Source organism: Lactuca sativa, chromosome 3 (genome assembly GCF_002870075.4).
Source record: "Lactuca sativa cultivar Salinas chromosome 3, Lsat_Salinas_v11, whole genome shotgun sequence".
NCBI classification, from domain to species: Eukaryota; Viridiplantae; Streptophyta; class Magnoliopsida; order Asterales; family Asteraceae; genus Lactuca; species Lactuca sativa.
The window spans coordinates 228,581,249-228,596,399 of record NC_056625.2 but is presented as its reverse complement, the minus strand read 5'-3'; the positions used below and the strand labels follow the sequence as shown (position 1 = coordinate 228,596,399).

The 15,151-nt window shown below is 33.1% G+C and overlaps 1 protein-coding gene across 1 annotated transcript; it reads left to right on the top strand.

The window, feature by feature from the left end:
• The first annotated feature begins 6,607 nt into the window (after window positions 1-6,607).
• On the top strand, window positions 6,608-12,709 carry LOC111918600 (protein POLLEN DEFECTIVE IN GUIDANCE 1). Its single transcript, XM_023914245.3, has 11 exons — window positions 6,608-7,619; window positions 8,465-8,616; window positions 9,293-9,396; window positions 9,566-9,654; window positions 9,748-9,821; window positions 10,174-10,324; window positions 10,402-10,569; window positions 10,806-10,903; window positions 11,124-11,246; window positions 11,481-11,549; window positions 12,312-12,709. Exons 1-11 carry the CDS (start codon window positions 6,992-6,994, stop codon window positions 12,510-12,512), a joined length of 1,857 nt encoding a protein of 618 aa, XP_023770013.1. The 5' UTR covers window positions 6,608-6,991; the 3' UTR covers window positions 12,513-12,709.
• The last annotated feature ends 2,442 nt before the right edge of the window (window positions 12,710-15,151 follow it).

The window sequence follows — 15,151 nt, the reverse complement described above, 5'->3', positions numbered from 1 at the left end:
CATGTGTTATTTTGTGAAATATAGATATTATGAAAGGGGTTGGTGAGATAAAGCCTAGAAAGGGGTTAATTTTTAGAAATGTTAATTATTAAAATATTATTGAAGAATATCGTAGTTCGTGTGATGAGGATTATGTGTATATAAAGTTTGCTGAAAACGGAGGTCGTATGAGAAAGTTATGGCTATTTGAAGTTGAGATGAAAGTAGGATGCTATTATGAGAAAATCAGCGGAAGTCAGGTCAAAGGTCAACCTTTAACCACCATGATGTGAATCATGATTGTCACGACGTGAGATGCGACGAATTGACGAGACACGTGGCGAGAGAGTGGGATGCGTGGCAGGACCATGACTGGACACTGCTCACGGCGTGAGAGCTTGCAGAGTATAAAAACGAGTGTTTTGGTGTCATTTGGAGGATTTTAACACATTTAAGCGGAGATGTTGTCCGCGATTCATATATGTGATATTATACTAGTGGAGTTATACCGATATATGTGTGATACGAGCAGAGTTATGAGACCGTGGATGTATAATTTACCCCGTTATTATGTAATTGTTTTGTAACGACGTAAATTTTCAAACCAAAATTTTCAATTTAAAAACACATTTATCTCAATAATAAATTCACAAAATTTCACAATGTCAAATTATCAAATTTTATATCAAAAATTGTTCATATGTCAAAACTCCAGAATCCTCCAAATCATAACTCAATCGTTGATGTGTGTGTACAATCAAGCCGGTGTCTTCCCGTGATCCTTAGAAGTACCTAAAACACATAACACAGTAAGCACAAAGTTTAGTGAGTTCCCCAGAATACCACACATAGTTCATTAGCCACTCTAAGCTATAACTCAAATAGACCCTCCGGTCAATGCGTCTCAGTGGGACCCTCCGGTCCCAAACTCGGTAAACTCATAATAACAATATTCAACATAATGCATAATATTAAGATACATAGGTAAGCACATTAAACATCTCAATCACACGAAGGTACCACTCATGGTAAGTATAGTGAGAAGACTCACCTCGTAAGCTGGCAAGTAAAAGTATCGTACTCGGAAATCTCGAACTATCCTCCGCCTAACACACAGGATAATTATTTCTAATTAATAACCTACTCATACTCAAATACACCATACATTGTTCTCTCTTTCTCTCTAACTCTTGTAATGGGTGAAAGAACTTTTTACCCCTCCATGGTATCCTTGACTCATGCTGACCAAACCCTAAAGTCAACAGAAGTCAAACTCGAGTCAACAGTCCAAGTTTGACATGACTCGCCGAGTGCACTCTTGTGACTCGTCCATTTATGGCACTTTGGTCTTGAAATGCCAAGATCATGCTCTAATAAGGGTTTTTCACTCAAGAGCTCTATTAGGGCTGAATAAAGCAGGGACTTTTGGATTCTAGGGACCTCACAAGTTCCAGATATGAAGTCCAAACCTCCATATGACTCAATACCCTCAAAGTCCTAATAATATATAGAAAGGAAGCCCTAATATGAGATCTACCCAAACAAATGAGAAAGGTATAAACTTTATACCTTTAACAGGAGCTATTGGATTAATAACAACAGATCTAACAGCCTCCTCTTGCTCCTTGATTGAAATCCTTCTCTTCCCTTCCAAAGTTGCACCAAAATACTCAATATTAGTTCACACACTCTTTCTATTAGCTCAAAGGCGATTAGGGTTTCTCGTCGAGTAGATCATTAATCCCATGTGGAACATCGCGACTCTACTCGACAAGTTGTAACACCGACTCGTCGAGTAGATCAACAGTCCTCAAACTAAATAAATAAACAATATACCTGGAAGTATGGATGTTACATGTTTTATACAACATTATTGTTGGGATTGGATAGATTTAAGTATATGTTATGTACATATACTTGTATCCGTGATATGGTGCTGTTACGGACCTGTTGGTGAGATTTGTAAGTAAATCTCATGGTAAGATAGTTAGTTGAGACTGTCAAGATTATAAACCCTAATCTACTGAAATGTCCCGATATGGTAGATTTGGTTATTGGCTTATGGGGTTAAGCCTAGTGTTGATATATTATTGCATTTCAAGCCCCATATGGTACTTGAATAGTTAAATTGGCTATAATAAAATATTTCTATCATGGTTTATATTTATCTCGGATTAGACATGATATATATATATATATATATATATGGGTTATATTTTTCTCGGATTGGAGATAGTATCATTTGATAGGTTTGGGCTTAGTGTTTTTACTAAGCATGATGGGACTATTATGCAAAAAGGTTTATGTTAGATCTCTTAGGAGATATTGTGAATATATATGCCTGATGGATTATGTGTTTGTGTTATTGTAGTTGTAATTCACTAAACTATGAGGCTTACATTGTTTGTTTGTAAATGTTTTGCAAGTTAAAGATTGTAGCGTCCGACTCGATCCTGCGCTTGCTGCCAACACGATCCTTGTGATAGCTTCTTGTGCTCCAGTGTGCCAGTGTATACCAAAATGTTTTGTAAACATTACCTGGTGTGAAAAAAATCTGGGCGTTACATACATCTATGTATTTTTTTTATTAATCTAATTAATGATAATATCATTTACCATTTAAAAAAAAACCCTCTTTTGATTAAAAAAGGAGTAAATTACTTGAATCGTCCATTGTACAGGTGCCAAAAGACATGTTCAATCCATATTTTAAAAAATTAACTTGGACCATCCTTTATATCGTAAAAAAGTGTATGTTTCGTTCTTACAAACATGAAATGACTATACTACCCTTTTTTATTTATTTTTCATTTAATTTCCAGCTTTATTCTTAGTTGTTATTTATTTTTTATTCTTTTATTAAAATAAATGTAATATATTGCCCTAAAAGAGCACTCCAACAACCCTTTATCTCCTACGAACTTCCCGACCACCCTAAATGTGAAATCCCCATTTTCACGGCCAGAAAAGACCGATTTTGTTTATGCTTTGTTTAAAAATCAGAGTAATATTTTAAATAAAAGTGTTGCGGAATTTGTCCAAAAACAATATATGATAAAGATTTATCAAAAGCATTTCCGTAGAAATGTATTTCATTAAAAAGACTCGGAATGTCATGTTCGATACATATCATAAGCATAAACAATACAATATAGGCCTTACTACATTATTCCGTATTTACAGGCCTAAAATCCATTAATCTCTCATCCCAAGACATCACATCTATGCTCATGCGCCACTACTTGTAATACAAGAAACTGAGTGGGTCAGGCTTAGGAGTCTGGTGAGCACATAGGGTTTTCAACCCACAATAAATAAGTTTATTAACTTTATCAAACCAAACAAACCTGATTACCCCTTCTTGTTATCCTCACTTTATGTCCTTAAAACATCTAACACAAGGGACCTAGTCTAAGGACTATCATCGGGATGGACACTACTACTAAGGGGATTCCTCAGCAATAAATGTCCTTAAAGCAACCATGTGGGGGATGGAGTACATCTGGTGAGCACACAGTTCAAATAAACACATACAGGTTGTGAGCCTGCAAGCGTTCCACTGGACTGTCTAGAATAGTCCGTGGTTGTCATCTATACCCCGCTAGATGACTGGATCATCAATAACATCTATAACGGGGCCTCTCATTATTTTATTTTGTCACACAACAACTATTACATCTACCCATGTTTTACCCAACACATTTTGTAGATATAAAACACATATACAATTTATATCATAAAAAAATTTATAAAATCGTTCATCCAGCATAGATAGCAAGTATACAGATAATATGCACACACAACACGTAATTTATATAAAATACTTCATATCTATGTGTAAGATGAAAATAACTATGCATTCACCTGAAAAAGGTGGTGATTCTGCCTTCGAGCAACGTTTTGTTATCTCAAAACAATTATCCCTCGATAAAACCTAGTATCAATACCACTAGGGTTTAGTCTAATGTTAACCGTGACTAATTAATAGTCTGACTATTATTAATATTATATAAGCGTTAAATAACACTCAACATAACCCATAATAATTATTTTAAGGACCTAATAACATTACTATAATTAATTTGAAAGCTATATTAAAAATTGTGTAAGCGTAGCTCACTTACAACGGATTTTAAAGAAAACCGGGCTTTGCTCGGAGCAGCGTTTCCGAACCAAAAGACTCTTTTCTCGGGACTTCGGGAGCCTCGGGGCTTCTTCGGATGCTAGGGGGTTTACCTAGGCTTCTAGGAGGGGCTTAGGGAGCTGAGAGAGAGAGTGTCGAGAGAGAAAGAGAAGTTGGAAGGTGTGAGAAATGAGGGTGCCCCGACTCCCTTTTTATAGGCTGGAAAAGCCAAAAACTCATCGAGTTCCAGTCCAGGTGTCACCATCTGGTGGCTAGCCTTGGGGAGGAAGTAACGGTCAGGATTGCGCCACGTCACCCGATTTCGCACAACAACCTCTCGACTTAGAAAAATCATAACTCTCGCATACGAGCTTCGTTTTTGACGTTATTTTTTTCCACGCGTAGTTAAAAACAAGATCTACAACTTTCATTTAGACTCCGTCGGCTAATTCTCGACCGATCTTAAACTTAACAGTAGGAGGAGATTAGACTGTTAGATGACTGCGAAAAATTCGTAACTTCTTCATACGAACTCCGTTTTCGTCTGTCTTTTTACCGTTGAGTTCTTATTAATGAGATATTAAACTCTCATTTAGGTCACGTAAGCCAAAAACCGCTCGAACTAAAATTCGAGTTTCGGGCCGTGCACTGCTAAGTCGAATCTTAGAAAAATCATAACTTCTTCATACGAAGTCAGATTTGGGTGTTCTTTTTATGGATTTTCTCGGTTTAACATATTCTACGAATTTCATTTAGATCACTAAGGCTAAAAAGTCCTCCATCGTAAATTCACTATTTACGTCTCCCGGTGCTGTGCCGGTTTTGCCGTAAAACTTCGACGTGCCATAACTTATTCGTTATAACTCGGATTTCGGCGTTCTTTATATGTACGGAAACCTTGAGACATATTATACAACTTGGTTAAGACTATTTATTATAAATAATCTTTTGCCGAAAAGACATTTTCGACACTTATTGTCTCTAAATTGACTAGCCCGGATCTGCGGGCGTTACACTAAACATCTCACCACCACCGAAAACAACCGCCCACCATCGTTGACTACCACTGCCCCCTTTGACTACCACCAAGAAATCACCATTTCTCTCTCCACCAAATTTGTTTAAACCACCAGCTCCACCATCGATATCCCCTTTTACATCCGAAAATCATCTTTGTCTGAATCTATCGACCTGTTTAGGTGTTTGTATACTAACGAATACCGGTTCATGCAGAGAAGAAGAATCCACTTCATATATCCTCTTTCTCAGCTCCAACAAGCACTACTCCAACTCTACCACCGATATCCCCTTTCACTTCTAACAACCACCACCTGTAGTGTAAATCTACGAACGAGTGGTGATATCGACATATTAGTAAGTGGCAATGACAACTCCATCTCCGACAACCCACACAACCTCGAAACCCTAGCTGATAACTAGATCTCAAAACTCTAATCCCGATAAACTGATCTTCGTCTCTCTTGCCATTTTCCCTTGTATGACATCATCATACACATAGGTGTGTGTGTATGTGTGTGTTTCTATATTATGGCTGGTGTTTGTACATGAGGGTTACGATAGTTGAGGAGGTGGTGGTTTGTGGTTATTTTCGAGAAACAAGTGGTTCATTAGTGGCTTAAGGACCATTGAGAAGAAGAACGAGGGAATAAAGGGTCATCGACGATGTTTCTGAGAAAAATAGGTGGTGGTCGACAATGGTAGGAGGTGGTGATGATTTTGCTTTAGGTTTCTCTGTCAAATAATTTAGAGGGAAAGAGGGTTTAAAAAGGAAGGTGTTAGGATAAAATGGGTGAGATGGGATTTTTTTTTCATTTTATTTTGTATATTATAAATAATTGTAAGAAAAATAAAATAAATAAATAAAATAGTCATTTTATTTTATGTCTAGCTAATAATAAACCATGCAAATTTAAGCTAACAAAAGAAATAACATATGCAACTTTTAAAGTAATAAAGACGATCCAAATCAATGTTTTAAAAAACGGTTTTTTTTTGGTTGAACCGATATGGTGACTGATTTTCGAATCGATTTAACCGGCTCGACCATCGGGTTTAACCGGTTTCTATAATTTTCACATTTTTTTTCTATGTTTCTACACATACATACATATATAAATCATGAATTTGACATTTACAAGTTCAAACATTAAAAATATTCATAAAAATAAGTTGTAGATCAATCTAAATACATTAAAATAACACATAACCATAAGTTTTATTGTTTTATATCAACCCATATATATCAAAAAGAAAATAAAGTATAATATTGAAATAAAATATAGTTTCAGATGATTAACAAACACAACAAAAAACTTTATAACATTTACAATATATTTTTATTTAGAGAAAACTAAATAAATTTGAAAAAAAAATCATAAAAATTTATCATGCTAGTTGAACCTTCCTCAGCCGGTTTACGGTCAAACCCGTTTTTATAATATTGGTCCAAATCATTTTTTTGAAAACAAATATTAAACATGACACATATTTTGTTGTTCAGAAAAAGAGTAACTCGAAAATCTTCCCCTCACTGTATGAAAAGTGAAAACCTCCTCCGTTACTCCGCCACATTCAAACCCTATACAACCTGTGCAGTGTGCACCGATTCTATCCTGTATCTACAACCCTCGCTCTCCAAACAACTTCATGACATCGATTGTTGACGATGCAGAGTAATCAGAATATTTTTTTCAAACAGCATCAATTCGATTACCAGTTCTACCCAACCTCACATTCACTGTTTCGATACAAAGCGATCTTCACATCATCATGTATTTCAACAGAATTCAATTCCGTTGAATTCTCAACCAAACACGCCACAAAAAGAATTTTAGTTTTGTGCTCTCAACTCACCCAAAATCACCACCAATGTCGGACCTGAGATCCGGCGGCCGTAAGCTCTCCTTCGACGTTCTCACGACCTCCGACTCCTTTTTCGATGATGAAACTTTCTTACTCAGATCCGTTTCCGCTCCTCCTATTAACCAAGGGGAGGGCGTTGCTATCACCAAGTCTAATCGACGGAAACGCAAACACAAGGGCTCAAAAAAGAAGAAGAAAAAGGATGGCGATGAACTTGATTTGAATAACGATGGTAGGTCTAATGGTTTTCTTATTAATAGTAACTGCCATAGTGGTGAAACGATGACGACGGTGGTGTACGAGGAAGCTTTTTTGCCGGCGGAGGAGAAGAGTGTTTACCCAGTGACTAGTTCAGTTAGGGAAACACCTGAGTTGAGGCAAAGGAGTAGCGTTTGCGGTGTTGGTGTTGGTACTTCCGGGGAGGAGGCAATGTCAATGTATCGGATTGAGGAGAATGTCAAGGAGGTAGATGATAGTAGTAGGACTGGTAGTCTCTCCGGCAAGGAATTCGATACTGAATTAATGATGAAACAAACGGCTGAGATGAACGTGAATGGGCATCATGTAGGTAGGAAACTGGAAAAGGATCAATCATTGGATTGGAAACGACTGATGGCAGAAAAAGATCCAAATCGTAAGCTTCTTTGCAATCTCTCCCCCTTTTTAATGATTTTGAGTTATTTTGCTGATCATTTATATATTTGATATTTCTTGATATTCACGGCCTAAAGGAGCACACCTCACATTAGCAAAGTGAAAATCTATATAATGGATATATCCCTAGAACTTATGAAATGGTGGAGCTCGAGTTTCAGCAGAATACTTGACCTGCTGGGTTATTTATTTATTTATTTAGTCCAGTACACAGAATTTGTTACATAGGAACGTATTGTTTTGTCTTCCGTGGAGTTAGAAATCACCTTAAAAGAACAGATGATGTTGGCCTTATAAGTTAGGATTTAGAACTACTATGCAAAAGGGAACCAGCCGTTTTGACATGATTAGGAAATGGACGAAGCTGTTCAAAAAGTTTCTTCAGCCTTTGAATGGTGTACCAAGTATATGATAAAATAATGGATACATGAAGGAACAGGTAGCTGGATGAACCAAGAGTGTAATTTGCTGCATGGGAGCTCTGTAGTCTGTACTAATTTTATTATAATATTGAGTACTTTCTGCTAGTTCACTGGAGGATCATCGACATTAATTTCTGAAGAGTTGGTATCGGAGTCTGCAACATGTTTGTTCATTTTCCACTTATAAGCTTTTCATAAAATTTGACCTGCTTGTTTGACATTCTAGGATTTTGTTTTGTTAATGATATGTAAACTCAACAGGATTTTTGTTTTTGAATTATCACTATTGTGAAGATGTATATGTTTTGTGCCACTTGAATTGTAAAATGTAGTTTCAAGAATACGAAACAATGGTACCCTTGCTTTCTACATCTCACGAATTGTGTTGCTGCATTTATGTCAGACAAGTTTTTGTTGGAGAGGTCACCAGTTAAATACTTGTTGGAAGAAATGAATGGTGGAAATTCGTTACGGATGACCACAACCCTTGCCAATGAGAAGGATCGGGAAAGAGTATATGACACTATTTTTCGCATGCCATGGCGTTGTGAGTTGGTAATACAGCTTGTTTTTTTTTTTTTGATCATTTTAATCCCCATATGAAGACATGAATATATATATATATATATATATATATATATATATATATATATATATATATATATATATATATATATATATATATATATCATGTCAAGCATTGACCCATGTCGGCTGTGGGGCCGGTTGGTGGGAGTGGCTCTCTGTCTAGATTTCTTTTAGTGGGCCCTCACTGCAACTGCAATTGCAATCGTGGAGATAGGGAACTAGAGGAGTTTAAAACTCTAATGGATCGTTTTGCTTCTAGTTTCCATCAAGACAGCTGCTTCTAACCATGAGGATCACCAAAATAATATTTCCCATAGCATCTTAAAGCTTACATATACACATATATATTGTATGTCAACACATGTAAATACAAATGTGTACGCGTGTATATGAATCTGCCAGGCATAGCTTCTTTCTCTGTGATCCTCTGTTACTGTTATATCACATATGGTCAGGATGCAGCTGATGTTGATCTTGCTACACATTCCTCCTGCAAATGCAATGACTTTATTTCTGGATTTGTGCATGCCATTTGGGATCATTGACATCTTAAACTTGAGTTATATTATTGCAAAATGTATGTTTAGAGTTATACCTAGAACCTAGTTTGTTTCTGAATTTTGTTAATGGACTTTTATTTCAGCTCATAGATGTAGGCTTCTTTGTGTGCTTGGATTCATTCCTGTCACTGTTAACGATCATGCCAATTAGGCTTCTCACAAGCTCTTGGAGGCTTTTGAAAACAAGGTATATTTACTTTACAAACTTGCAGATGCTAAATTTCTAGATAATTCAACTTTGGATTTTTTTGACTTGGGCTTGGTTTGGTTTTCAATGTTATTCATTGCAATGCATGCATGGTAAATAGTTTGATAATCTAGAAAACAACCAACCTTTTATTGTTTTGAATTGACAGGCAGTTGAAGTCGCTTTCAGCAGCGGATCTTTCTGACTTTGGATGTTTTCTTATGCTGGCTTCTGGAATTATTCTATTACAACAAACAGGTTTAGTAAGGGAATCTAGTCCTTAATCAATTGTTTCTGTTTTTAGGTTTGTTTGTGGTTCATTCTCCTAATTTTGTTTTCTGTCTTGTGTAGATATCAGCCTGATCTATCACATGATTAGAGGTCAAGGAACGATCAAACTCTACGTGGTGTATAATGTATTGGAGGTGAGAAGAGAATATGATTAAACACTTTTTTCCAATGGTAACTAGGCAAAAAAGAATTTCCTGGCTAGTAGGGTCGTGATGATTAGAATGTTACAAAAGATGGGATGGGACCCAAGTTGAAGTTGTGATGTCAATGTGAAATTATAAAGGTAGGAATGTGAAGAAAGGGTATGGAATTATGCAGGTAGGAAATAGTGATAATCATTGTTTCTCCTAGAGAGCAGAGTTTCAAGTGATAATCTATCTCATGAAATGTTGAATGTTACATTGCCAGAAGCTGATTATTAGCTTAGTTTAGTTATTATTATTATCAGTAGTTTGTTTATAACCTAAATTTTGTGATTGCCGACAGATATTTGATAAATTATGCCAAAATTTTGGTGGAGATGTGTTGCAAACACTATTCAATACTGCTGATGGTTTTGCAAATTGCTCACCAGAAAACATGAGATACTGGCTTTGGAGATTCATCTCTGATGAAGCTTTAGCTGTGATGTCGTCAAATATCCTTTTTTGATTTATGAATTATTTTTTGTTAATAAAGATAAATAAGTAGTTGTTGCCTTAACGCATTCTGTACTCGTTCATTCTTTCATCCTATTAGCCCAGGCAATCACCCTGTCGACCTGTATAGTTGCACACAACAATGCGTTGTTTGCTTTGCTGGTCTCAAACAATTTTTCAGAGATAAAGAGCAATGTTTTTAAACGTTTCAACAAGGATAACATACAGAGTCTCGTATATTTTGGTAATTCCTTTTCCTTTTCCTTTCCCCCTCCACTTGGCTTATTGTTTTCTTCGCCTTCCTTACCTATGCCTGTACCTCCCATGGGAATTGGGAAATACTATTTTTATAGTCATGGATGATTTATATCCAAAACTATGGCACCATATCAGGTCCTAATTTGGGGGAACTGTTTTTTTTTTTCAAACTTAATATATATATATTCATTCTTTATGCCTTTGTGGATAATTTGGTTGCAGATTCAGTGGAGAGGTTCCATATTGCATCATTTCTCATTTTTGTCTTGGCTCAGAATATTTTGGAAGCTGAAGGTCCTTGGTTTGAGAATTTTCTTTATGTAAGTTCTTTTTCCCTTTAATTACATACCTCATTTCTTCTTGGTCAAACAAGTTCAGCATCTTATCATGTTAACCCATGTTCAGAAAGTTATAAAAACCCATATCACAAATTTATTTAAGAATTAATTAACAAGAATGAGAAATAATGTTAATGGCAAGTTTCACCACCCAAATCCAATATTGTCTCTCTTAAAGTCCATTTTTGTTTTGATGTTGCAGAATGCCTTTGTGGTTTACATATGTGAATTAATGATTGATATAATCAAACATTGTTTTATTGCTAAATTCAATGAAGTAAAGCCCATTGTATATTCTGAATTTCTTGAAGACCTTTGCAAACAGGTACTTTCATTTACTTTTCATTCTTGTACTTGTATTGTATTTACTGTTTAGACCTAGGGAATAATGATGGATGCTTTTAATTCTCAGGCTGTTATGAATGAACATAGTCCATACATGTGTACTCTCTACTGTTTAATCAATCTGATATTCTAATTCTTTTTCCTTTTCCTTTACATTATCATTATCATTATCATTATCCTAAATACTAATAATAATACATCACTTGTGGAACAGACTCTAAATATCCAGCCTGACAATCCAAAGAAAACCCTTACGTTTGTCCCTCTGGCACCGGCTTCTGTGGTAAGCCTGATATATATATATATATATATATATATATATATATATATATATATATATATATATATATATATATATATATATATATATATATTCATTATAAGTTCTTTGAAATAAGTGGTTTAAAAGCAACCTTGTTTTTTTGTTCAAAGCATTATACATTTTTTTTTTCTTTCTGTATTTGTTTGTTAGATGGGGATATGATAGAGATGATTTAGGGGAGATAATATTCAAGGGATTACATGATAGTTCAAAGGAATCATATATATATATATATATATATATATATATATATATATATATATTATAGAGGGTCAAATGCAAGAAATAACAACTTGCTTTCATTGATTTGTTTATCATAGTATTCTACTTCCATTTCTTCCTTTCTCTCTCTCTCTCTCTCTCTCTCTCTCTCTCTATATATATATATATATATATATATATATATATATATATATATATTACTTTGGAAAATCTACCCAATTATAACAATGCCATTGAAATACTGAACAATTTTCACACTAAAGTTGAGTAGTTTTTACAAAGTATAATGTCCTAATAATAATAATAAAAATTTGAAAGTATGTGCTTATATTTCTTGCATTTAATCCTTGTATCTATCTAATCACATGACAGTAAAAGTGAAAAGGAATGAAAGTAGTATAGATTTAAATAAAAGTAGGATTGCTAGTTGTTGCATTTAGTCCTTTTAAGCTGAAAGAGAAAAAGAAAAAAGAAATGATAGTTTGTTTGTTTGAGTTTCAGGTGATACGAGTGTTGAGTCCAGTTTACGCAGCCCATATTCCATGTGGGCCGATGGTATGGAGAGTTGTGTGGATATTTTTGTTGTCAGTGATGACGTTTGTGATGCTGACAAGCCTCAAACTCATCATAGGAATGGGTCTTCGTAAACATGCTACTTGGTATATTAAAAGGTGCCAAGGGAGGAAACTCCACTCCGATTAAATAATCTTAATAATAATAATCATATATAGATGGGTACATATTTTTTTTCTAGAGGAAAAGTATAATTATTATCGACATCATCAGTTTTGATTATTTAAGGCAAAGGAATTGGTAGATTTTGTGAAATGTTTGGACCATCAACTATTTTGTTTAAAAAAGACAACGTTACAGACGTGAATAACACTAGGATTTTAAAACTCGGAACAAATCAAGAAACATACTGGCACTACAAATTGTCTTCTTTTGGATTATCTTTGCTAACAACATATAGTATACAAATACAGATAAGGTTACCCCTCAAGTTTGTTTTATGCTTTTAACTATATGATGCAACCCATGTTTAGAAAGTAAAAAAGAAAGTCACTGGAATTCATTTTTATTTAATTGTAAATTCAAATTTAGATATTCCTAACTGTAGTGAAATACATAACTCATGGATATTGTTCTAAAACCTAAATATTAGTAAAGCTCATTTTCGGGTAAACTACTAAGTATCGAATTCATTCGATCAAACCATCATCATTGAACTTTTTTTTAGGACTTTTAACTATTGAAGTTACAGAAACATAACCATATAGCGGTCTGTGTTTAAATCTTGCCTTCTGAGTAAATAAAATGGATGGTCATTTCTCTCTCTCTCTCTCTCTCTCTCTCTCTCTCTCTCTCTCTATATATATATATATATATATATATATATATATATATATATATATATATATATATATATATATATATATATATATATATATATACTAGTTTATAACTCGTGGAAACCACGGGTATAAAAATTAATTAATTTTTTATAATAAAACTTCAAAATTATTAATTACTTATTTTAAATAAATTATTAATTATGAGATATTTTTATTAGTTATGTAAAATTATAATCGTTGATTCAATTAATATATAAAATTAATTTTTAATATATATTAGATATTTTTTATTTGTGAATTAATGAAAACAATAATATAAAATTTAAAATTGAAAATGAAGAATAAATACATTAATAAATAACATCACATTAATTAGGAGGTCTAATAAATTTAAAAAGGAGAACTAATAGATTGACAAATGTCATCATATTAATTAAGATGTCTAATATAGTGACACATGGCAAAAAGACTACTTTTTATTAATATAAGGATACGAATATATATATATATATATATATATATATATATATATATATATATATATATATATATATATATATATATAGAGAGAGAGAGAGAGAGAGAGAGAGAGAGAGAGAGACTTAGGTTATTTTGTTTTACTGTTTTTACTAACTATTGTGTGCCAGAATGTACAGATCTGGACAGCGGATAAAATTAATTAATGAACATGATTTAGGGGTATACTGAGGGTATATCATATATGATATCACAATAGGATAACATATACCATATAATCACACAAATTTTAGCAAAAATGTATTTTGGACAATTAACTACATTTATAAAAGGAAATTTTTGGATTTTTAGGGATAATTAATTATCTTAATTTTAAAAATCTGATTTTTTTTTAATTAATTTAATTTTAATTCTAACGTAATTTGTATACATAACCGATTATATTCTGTCAGAATAATTTTTTTGTTAGAATAATGTTCTTTCAGAATTTTATTCTATTAGAATATTATTGAAAAATTACAACATTATTGAATCTGGGGTTGAAAAATAACAACATTCTAATATATTCTTATATATCCGAACTTAAATATAAATTCATACATATTCTCAAGCCTTATACATTTTAATATAATTATACATATTCTAAAATAATATCAACAAAATTGAATAAAATTTTTAAAAAATAACAACATTCTAAAAATTGTAAGTATGATCAAACTTTATTCATTCTTTAATTTATTCTTATTAGGTCTTCAACGCATTCTTCCAGTTATTCTTATCACAAATACAACAAAAACTAATAATGGGTAAAAACATGTTACTTGCAATTAACTATCACTTTATATATTCCGAGAGAATACATAGAATACATTATGACAGAATACATAGATTTTATTCTGGCAAAATAATAGGCAATTCAAGATAAATATTTATTACAAAAAAAAAAAAAAAAAGATTAACAGGTAAACAAAGATTCTAAAACAATCATTAAATATAAATTGTAGTTACCACTTAATTTTGATAGAATATATATGCAATTACCATTTATAGCATCATACAATTACCCATTACTATTGTGTAACCAAAATATATTATAAATTTTTTAACATCCTTAAAAAATCATTAAACCTAAAGTGTAATTATCATTTTAAATTCTAACCAAGTGTATTCTAACATAATACACTATACAAACCATAATGTATTCTTACAAAATCTACTATATTGTGTATTTGATTTTCCTAAAACAATCAGTATTCTGTTAGAATACATTGTATAATAGTTTCTTTTTATTAGTATATGTATGAAACCATGAAAACTTATCATCTATAATCAAGTTGCAGCATAAATTAATAAAATAAATAAAATTACCTAGATGAGTATATTTATGTGTGAAGGTCCAGGAGCAATTCGAGTATTTCTCACAAGTTCGGATGAAATATCAATGTTTTAATCACCCTCTTCTTGATTTTAGTTATATAAACATTATCATCAACCTGGAAGGTGTTAAGA

Bases quoted from the DNA above. Each gene is read 5' to 3' on its own strand.
- LOC111918600 (XM_023914245.3), top strand. From the start codon at position 6,992: ATGTCGGACCTGAGATCCGGCGGCCGTAAGCTCTCCTTCGACGTTCTC. The intron at 9,655-9,747 runs GTTTAGTAAGGG...TGTCTTGTGTAG, and splicing joins TATTCTATTACAACAAACAG to ATATCAGCCTGATCTATCAC. The intron at 10,325-10,401 runs ATATCCTTTTTT...CGCATTCTGTAC, and splicing joins TTTAGCTGTGATGTCGTCAA to TCGTTCATTCTTTCATCCTA.